We start from the raw sequence: 8,834 nt of genomic DNA, 5'->3' as shown, positions 1-8,834 counted from the left end.
GGGCTGCCCTGCCAAGGGTCCAGCAGGTCTGGCTCCTTTGGCCAGGGAAGGGGCCAGCGCCATGTGTCGGTCGGTCCAGAATGCTTCCCGTGGTTCCTGGTGTCTGGAGCCGTTGTGCAAAGGAAACTTGGGGGATTTTGCGTGCAGTTGGACGCTGCTGGCTCTTCTGCATCCCTGTTGGTGCTCATAGCATCCTCCGGCAGCACTGGATCCCAGCTGAGCTGGGCTTCATGTTCCCTGGGAAGGTGGGAATGGCTGTGGGGTACCATTCAGCATGTCCTGGCTGTGTGGGATGCAGAATGAGGCCATCCTGTCTGTGGTAGCTTGTGCGAGACCCCTGAGTGTGCCATGATGGTATATGAAGAGTATTCTTCCTAGTCTACAGGTCAGTCCTGGGGGATGGTAGCCTCACTGCAGGTGTATTTGGGTGCAGCTATGCTCGGGGCTGTGAAGACTGAGAGGGCAATCTGGGTCCCAGCTGGGCTGGGGTGTTGGTGAGGGGAAAGAGGTAGCAGAGACATGTGGGCTGAGTAGCATCCTCTCACATGGCCTAGCAGAGGTGATGGGGGGAGGCATCCAGATGTGTCTAGGAAAGTGGGTGGGATTTCCAGAATGGGAACTCCAGTGTCCCTATATCTTCGGGCTACTCCACCACTTTTTTTCTTGTGGCCTCTTGGCATGCATATTCCCTAAGGGCATGCCAAAGGAGGTGAGAACACAGCATGGGGCACTTCAACCTGTAGGGAACCAATCTTGAGTTGGTTTTAAAGGCCACAGTTCCTCTGCGGTGACAGGGAGACAGAGCTGGTATGAGCAAAAGGAGGACCATGCTGGGAGTGCAGGAACATGCCAGGGACTCTTCTTATCCTGCACTGTATGAGCATGCGTCCCTGCTGTCTGTGACTCTCTGTTCTTCACTTGTGCTACTGGCAGGCGTACGAGCTTTCCACGCTGACCGGCACTCAAGTCCTGCTGCTGGTGGCTAGTGAGACAGGCCACGTGTACACATTTGCCACACGGAAGCTGCAGCCCATGATCACCAGTGAGACGGGCAAAGCGTTGATCCAAACGTGCCTCAACTCCCCAGACTCGCCCCCACGCTCGGACCCAACCACTGACCAGCGCATGAGTGCTACAGGATTTGAGGAGACGGACCTCACCTACCAGGTGTCTGAGTCGGACAGCAGTGGGGAGACCAAGGTAAACATTCCTGTGCTCAGCTGCATACCTGGGCACCCTGGGGGGCAGGGGCTGTGCCGGGAGCCCTGATCATCCCCAGCCCTCCTTGAATAGCAGCTTGGGAAGCTGAGGATGGGGGCCCTCTTGCACAACTTCAGCGAGCTTGTGCTGTGGCCTCTTGGGGCTGGCTCCTTTGCTTGGCTGGCAGTAGTGGCAATTCAGAGAGGGAGGGAAGTGGGTGGCAGGTGTCCTGGCCCTGGCCTTTGCAGCGGGGCTCCCCACTGGCCCAGCCCACCCCCCTGGCCAGCTCTCGGTGCTGTTATCTCTCCCCAGGCGTCTCCATGCTCTTGCACTCATTGATAAAAATTTGATTCTGCCTCCATGGCCTTATAAGGCTTGGTTTCCCTCGCCAGAGTCCCTGGCAGGGCCCCTCACATTCCTTATAAGCTGCAGCTGTCTCTTGCTTTGGTGCTGTTTTGGAAGGGGGCAGGGAGGACATGGGGAATGGAAACATTTGGCTGGACGCACCGTTTCTGCTCCCTGCCTGGTGTCCCTGCAGGCACTGGCCCCTGCCTGCCTGTGTTAGTTGTGGCCTCTCACCCAGGGTGCTGCAGAGGGCCTGCCCATGGATGCGGAGTTGGGCGCTGTCTTGTCCCTGCATCCCCTGGTGCTGTTCCTCAGAGCTACTGCAAGAAAGCTGGCTCCCATATCCCTGCTGCTTCCTTTGCAGGCTGGTGCTTGGGTCCACAGGTGCTTAGAGATGGGAGGCAGGGGAGCTCATGGTGCAAGGCTGGGATGACATGCTGAACTGGAGGTTGTGCCACAGCTTCCTGGGCCTGTGTGGAGTGCCATTGAGTGCTGTGAGTTGCTGCAGCTCTGCTATACCTGTGCTTATGGCATGGGTACTGAGCTTGCTGAAAAAGCATCCTTCCAGGTGAACTGTGGGCTTGCTCCAGGATCCCTCCAGCCAACTGTATGCAAGCCACAGCAGCATCCTTATCATACAGTAGCCACTAAATACTAAGCAGACAGAACCTGGAGAAAGGGTGTTTGAGATCTCTGCGCAATCCCAAAGGCAGCAAGTGCAGCCCTGAGATGTGCCCAGCATGTTGTCTGGGGCTGCAGAAGTGTTCAGCTGCATGTTTGTGTCCTGTGGCAGTCCAACAGCTCTGGTCACAGTGCTGCTGAGTGTCCGTGCCCTCTTCCCCATGTGTGTGCAGTGCCAAGCCAAGCAAAAGCTTATCACTGCTGAGCCCTGAGAAATATCAGCAGTCCCAGAGATCCCTGCAGGCAGAGGCGTGGTGGTGGGCCAAGGTGTTGCTGGCTGGTGAGCTCTATGCTGGAGCCCAGAACGAGCCCCTGGGAAAGCTCCCTGCTGATGGGAGCCCAACAGCAGTCCTGACTGTCCCAGCCTGGTGTGATTGCCCTGGGTGCTTTTGATTCCTAGTGTGAGCTGTGCCAGCCCTTTCCAGTTAGGCCAAGGAACCCATTGTTGCCAGCAATTTCTCCCTTGTGCAGCCTGTGTTTGTAAGGACTTGTGTCTCTTGGACTTCTCCTGCATGAAAAGGCAAGTCCTGTGGGCATTTTGTAATGAGACAAATTACTGGTGCCTGGAGTAATTTGGAGGTGCTGGAAGTGCTATACATGGCGGCTGACCTGTCCCTGGCATGAGGCTTTCCACATCATGTCCCTTAAGTTTTTCCCTGAAAATACTGCTAGGTGGCCCCAAAGGAAGCGTACTTTTGGGGTGCAGTTATTCTGCAGAGGAAATCTTCACATAGCTTTTCTCTGCCCACTTTCTGATGCAACCCTCACTTAATCCCAGTACTCATGAGTGGTAACGCTTATTGTGGGATGCCTTGTTGCCACAGCCAGCATTTGGTGTGGGGCTGGAGGAGCCCTGTGGGCCCTGTCTTTTGCTTGACATTCTGGCTAAACCCACCCCTGGCCTGCTGAGGTGCCATGGCAAGCCCTAAGGCTGGGGACAGTCCTACCCTGACACTTCTAGTTCTGCTATGCCTTCTGCAGGGCTGGTTTGGTGCTCTGGCAGAAATCAGACCAATTCAGATAGATCAAGAAGCTGTCTGAGGATGAAGGGAGCCTATGGGTGGGCCATGCTAGGTGGCTGGCATCCTTGCTGAGGGGTGGGTGGTACACAGGGCTGGGTTATGGGTGCCTCACTGGAGGAGGTGGCAGGAAATTAAGTGCCTGGACTGTCAGGTCCAGCCACGCAGGATGCCCTGCGAGGGTTGGGCAGTTGCTTCCTGGCCTTCCTGTGAACTCTGCTTCCTGGGCCTCTGTATGGACAAATCTGCTTGTGTTCAGCTGCTGCAGCAGAGGGGGTAGCAATGCAGCCAGCCTGTTACCTGCAGTCAGCAGCCCGCTGGTATTCTTGTGCACTACAGCCAGCAGCAGCTATGAGATCCTCCTGCTGTGCCAAATCCAAACTGCCTGCCATTGAGCTGAGCTCGGACTGCAGCGTGCTGTACTTTCAGGACAGCCACTGTATCCTCACAGTGATACTGTCGTGCACTGACCTGTCTGCTCTTTTGTGGACCTCAAAGAGCACTGAGCCCTGATGTAACCTTCTGAGTGTGGTTATGTGGGAGAGGGGATTTTGGAGGGAGCTCAGGGATTCTAGGTTGGGGTGAGAGCATGGGAACAGCCCTGATTCGGTCATTTCTTTCTGGGGTGGGGGAAACTTTCTGCCCCATCTGGAATGCAGACCAGGTGTTGGAGACCACATTGGGATTTCCCGTGTACCTCCAACATGTTGCATGTTGTCCTGCAACATCTGCATAATAATGCTGGGGGGGGATGGGATGGGGGGGGTGGGCTCTGTGCTATGCAGAACAGCATTGTCCCAGGCAGCCCCCAGAAGCTGCAGAGTGGGATTATTTTTGTCATCAAGACCCTACTGTGGTCCAGGATGGGCATCAGATGGCCTGGGCCATGCTCTATGGTCCACTCATGCTGTGTAGCATTTATCAAATACACACAGTGGTATGGGCCTGTGCAAGACATCTGCTGCTATCCTGCCACCTCTCTATTGCATGTTGATTCCCCAGGCACTGCTCTGCAAATTGAAGTTTGCAGTGAGCTATGGTGGGGAATGGATGTGCAGCTGGATCGGGAAGGGAAGGGCCTTCGGGGCTGCTGTGCTGCCTTGGGGGCTTGTCTATGGCCCCTTGGGTAGTCTCTGCTGGAGTTGACCCATGACTTGGCTCCTACTGAAGGCTGGCCTCCTACATGTAGTCTAGACTTTAAAGGGTGCTGGGGGGAGCCAAGGTGCCCAGGGGCTCTGAGGCATTCCAGACAGGCATGGGGAGATGGCAATGGGTGTCCAGTCCTAAGGTCTCTCCCAGCTCTCTTTCTGTACTGGGACCTATTGCCACAGCCCAAGAGAAACACAGCAAAGATGGGGGGAATCTGACTCTCACCTGTGGCAGAGTGGGGAGGGCAGAGATGGAGCATGCACGGTTTGAGCCTGCTGGTACAGCATGCCTCCCCAAGCACCTTTGCTGTTCTGATTATACTGAGATTTGCCCTTGTGCTTCTAGGGAGTCCTGGGAATCCTCCTGAGTAGGGTGCTGTAAATATTTTTGGGATGCCTCCTCCAGCCCTGAGAGCATGGAGGGATGCTAAGCACCCTGGCTGCTTGGGGACTATATCTCAGGGCTGTACAATTTCAGGGCTATGCCTGGGGATGAGGGAGCATGGGTTTTCCAGCTGGGAACAGGGTCCACCCTGCTCTGCTATGGCTCCCGTGGCCTAGTGGGCTGGGGGGAGCTCTCCCCTGTCACCCACGTGGGGAGGGTGCCCACAGCCTCCATGTCCCATGTGGGTTGGCAGGAGTTTGTGGTTGAGCTAATGGAAAGTGCTTCTGCTGGGCTCTGCTCTGTTATCACGTGCCTCTTCTAATTCGGACTTCAGGGACTGTGGTGCCAAGGCGGAGGGGCGTTGCTCTTCTCCCTCCCCACGCCCTGGGGCACGGCTGAGTGCCCAGGATTGGCTCCCCCTGTCCAAAATGGGCTGCCTTCCCTTTTTTAGCTGTTCGTTGAGCTGTGAATTCCTCGTTCCTGGCAGCTTGACAAGCTGGGAACAAGGCTTAGCACGTGGGAGAGCTGGGCCCACCAGCCTGCAGCGGGAGGGGTGGGAGTGTGCCAGTCTTACCTCTTCCCAGGCGTGCCGGCAGCTGTGGCAGGGCATGGGGACAGCAAGTCCCGTGTGGCCTGTGGCATGGTCTCCTGTGGAGCAGTGTATTTGCAGCCTGCTCTGGGCTAGCTGATCAGGGCAGGAGAGGGGCCATGGAGATCATGGGTATCCAGAGAGAATTTGGGGGAAGGAGGGATGTTAAGTGAAGTGTAACTGCCAGGGGGAGCGGGGACCGTGCTGGGCTTGGTTGGTTCCTGCAGATCCAAGCCATGTCCAACCACATGCTTTATGGCTTTGGAAACTGGGGTGTTATGTGCCCTGCAGCCTTGGCATACACGTTCCTCCCTTGCTCCCAGACACAGGAGGCCAGCCTGTCGGGCTAGCATTGGCCCAGCACAGGGCCCTTTTCCTCCTGGTGCTCAGCTTCCCTGGCAGTGCTGTCCTCAGGCAAGCATAGAGCTCCAGTGCTCCTTGCAGGACCGTGGTGCGTGCTGGGTGTAGCTAACATGCGGGAGTCCATTGGAAGCCTCGTGCCCATCTCCTGCTAGTGGACTGGAAAATGGGTGCTTCCCTGGTCAGGTTCTTCCCTTTGCTCCAGGAGATTTGTGGAGGCATTCCCCAGGGCCTGCCAAAGCAGCTGTCGGGGCTGGGCTTGGGCCTCCCTGGTGTCCAGGTTTGGTACACCCTTGCTGCTTTGGGTGTACAGCTGCCTTTAAGAGCCAGTTCTTGGCCATGTGTTTCTTGCCATAAGGGAAATAGTGTGTGTTCCTGACAGGAGACAGTGTGTTTGCCTTTATGTCTGTACCTGCAAGGACTGCTTTTGCCTGTTGTGTGCCAAAAAGAGGCTGCTCTCCTCTTTGGGGCTATGGGGACTCCTGGGGAGGGAAAGGGTTGCTTCGCCCCTGGTGTCTTACAGGGAAGACGTGTGTGGCCCTGCGCTTGTATCCAAGATTTATGCTGAGCTCTCTCCAGCCCTCCTCGTGATGCGTTATTGGGCACACTTTCCTCATGTTTGTACAGTCAGCTCTTCTCTGCTACACTGGCTCTGCAACATGTGCTGGCAGCTGGCTATGGGGGTATGGTTTAGCATGGGGTGCAGCCTACAGAGCCTGGCTTGGTCTCATGGGCAAATGTTGACCAGATGTAAGGGCTGGTCTGAGTTGTTGCAATCTCTCCTTCCCCAGGACGCACTGAAACCAGTGTTCACTGTCACCAACCTGCCAGGGACAACATCTACCATCCAGACAGCCCCCACCACCTCAACCTCCATGCAGGTCAGCAGCGGCCCGTCATTCCCCATCACTAATTACCTGGCACCAGTGTCTGCCAGCATCAGCCCCAATGCCGTCACCAGTGCCAACGGGACAGTGCTGAAGACTACTGGAGCCAGTGCAGTGACATCTGGGGGCCTCATGCCGATACCCACCGGCTTCACCCTCATGTCAGGTCAGTGCCTTTAGGAGCTGAGGACTGCGTCCATCCATCTCTGCACCTGGAGTGTGTTGCTGCCCTCTCCAGAGGAGAGGAGATCTAGTGGCAGGAGCAACCAGAGTGGTTGCTACTGTAGGGCAAACCTGGCTGGGATGCCTTGCTCGAGTCCAGCCAGGCCAGTGGCTGGAGAAGGGTCATGTAGTGACTGTTTCCTTAGAATGCTGCTAGTTGGCCCTGCTGCTGGGAAGGGCATGGTGGTAGGGAGCTGAGCTGGGACCCCAGGGCAGCACCGAGAAGCCTGGAGGGAGTGAAAAGAGCTGGTGGTGACAAAGCCTTTCTTTCTCCCTCCTTTCGGCAGGTGCTTCCCTTTCTCCGGGGACCCCTACCATTCCTCTCACTCAGTTACAGCCACACTCCCTGGCTCTTTCCAGCCAGCAGGGCCAGGTGGTCACGGGTATGGCTGGACAGCTGCAGCAGGCACAACAGACAGTCTTCCGCTTCCCTGCCAGAGCTGGAGGGCAGATCGTGTCGCTGACAGGTCAGCACTCGCTTCTCCTCCGCTTGCTTGAGGTGGGGGGATGGAGGTGTCTGTGGGGGTCCTGGTCCTGGCCAAAGAGCTGACCCCCAACTGAGGTGGGAGCACAGAGGAGGCGGAGCACAGGGCACCCTGGCTGTGGCTGCAGGGGAGAGATGGGAAGACAGGGCAGAGAACGCTTGGCAATAGGCAGGAGCAGCATCCTGGGGGATATAGACCAAGGGAAGCAGTGGGTTGTCAGTCTCATGGGGTTTGCCCTGTGGCTAGCAAATGCAGAGGAGACAGGTCCCTGGTGCAGCTGTGCCGAGACTGAACTATGCTGCTAGCAGGAGTGATGAAAAGAGGCTGCAGGGTCTCGGATGCCCAATAGATGTTTTTTCAGTGCTGTTATATGGGTTTGAGCAGCTGCCCTTGCTTTTGTATTTGGTTGTGCAGTCACTCACTGAACCACAGTGCAGAGGATAGATTAGGAGAGACCCAGAACAGAGGAGGGAGTTGTGCTGCTGTGCTGCCTTGTGTGCGTTGTCCTTTGTAGGAACTTCTTATTGTGCTGAGTCAAGGCTCTCCAGGTGTTACACTGGGGCTGGACATGCTCCTGGCTGGCGTTTTGGAGCAGGGCTAGGCTGTCCATTGTGGGGGCAGCCGCCACCTGAGGACCAGTGCTGAGAGCAAGACAGTTTTTCTTGTGTCCTGCCTGTTTGCCCAAGTTGATGAGTCTGATAGCCTGCATGCTTTCTTGGAGCCCTCACGGCTCCAGTGGGCCCTGGCAGATAGCGTGATCCCATGCAGGGGGACTGGATTTCCCTTGTGATCTGGAAGAGCTAAGAGAATAACAGACGTGTCTCTGGTGTGGTGTGTGGGGAGATGGCTGGTCTGAGCAAGGCGGCTGGTCATTCCTGATCCCCAGGACCTGGAGCCTGAAGGGAGTTTTCTGTGCTGAGCTCTGTCTCTGGAGCTGAAGAGCTTTGCAGCAAGTGGGCTGGGCCAGAGGCTGTGTGGCTGTGCCCCTGCAGCTCTGGGATGCACACCTTGTGTCCCAGTGGTCTCTAATCCCTGTGTAGGGCACTGCGATGTCCTCAAGATCACAATCTGGGTGAGACAGCTGTTCCCCGAGTGCCCTATGGAGGATGGAGCTGGGCTCCAGCTGGCCTGGGCATTTGGGCTCTCACTGTTCTGCTCAGTGCAGTGAGATGATCCTTCCAGGGCTGGCTGAGCATGGGCAGTGCTGGGGGCCTGTGCTGGACCCCCTTCGCCCAGCATCTTCTGTGCTGTGTCTTGGTGGAGCCAGAAGAGGTGACAAGGGCCCCAGACATTCCTGAACCGTGCCTGGGAGCTGGACAAAAGCTGCTGTGGCATCTCCTTTTCTCTCTGGAGCCCTGTAGGCCAGCTAACCCCTCCTTGGGCCCTGTACACCAGGGAAGAGCAGGTTTTAGCCTGGTCTTTGGGGCAGGGTCTGGTTTCTGATGTGTTCTACTTTTGGCTAGCCTTCCCCAGTGCAGTGCAGAGCCGAGCCACTGTGTGTGGCCAGGGAAGG

General features: G+C 56.7%; 1 protein-coding gene across 3 annotated transcripts in view; it reads left to right on the top strand.

The window, feature by feature from the left end:
* The first annotated feature begins 6 nt into the window (after positions 1-6).
* SRF (serum response factor) overlaps positions 7-8,834 on the top strand; it is a 13,603-nt gene continuing 4,775 nt past the window's right edge. For 2 of the 3 annotated variants that reach the window (XM_035897063.1, XM_035897062.1), the window contains exons 1-4: positions 7-385; positions 934-1,200; positions 6,519-6,780; positions 7,124-7,303. In XM_035897063.1, coding sequence (XP_035752956.1) covers positions 359-385; positions 934-1,200; positions 6,519-6,780; positions 7,124-7,303 — 736 coding nt within the window. In that variant the 5' untranslated portion in view covers positions 7-358. The remainder of the gene's footprint in view (positions 386-933; positions 1,201-6,518; positions 6,781-7,123; positions 7,304-8,834) is intronic. The other variant, XM_009641610.2, reaches the window with a different exon arrangement.

The sequence above is a fragment of the Egretta garzetta genome, unplaced genomic scaffold (genome assembly GCF_000687185.1).
Source record: "Egretta garzetta isolate BGI_Z169 unplaced genomic scaffold, ASM68718v1 scaffold17, whole genome shotgun sequence".
NCBI classification, from domain to species: domain Eukaryota; kingdom Metazoa; phylum Chordata; class Aves; order Pelecaniformes; family Ardeidae; genus Egretta; species Egretta garzetta.
The sequence above is the reverse complement of the archived record's forward strand: the minus strand, read 5'-3'. Positions and strand labels throughout refer to the sequence as shown.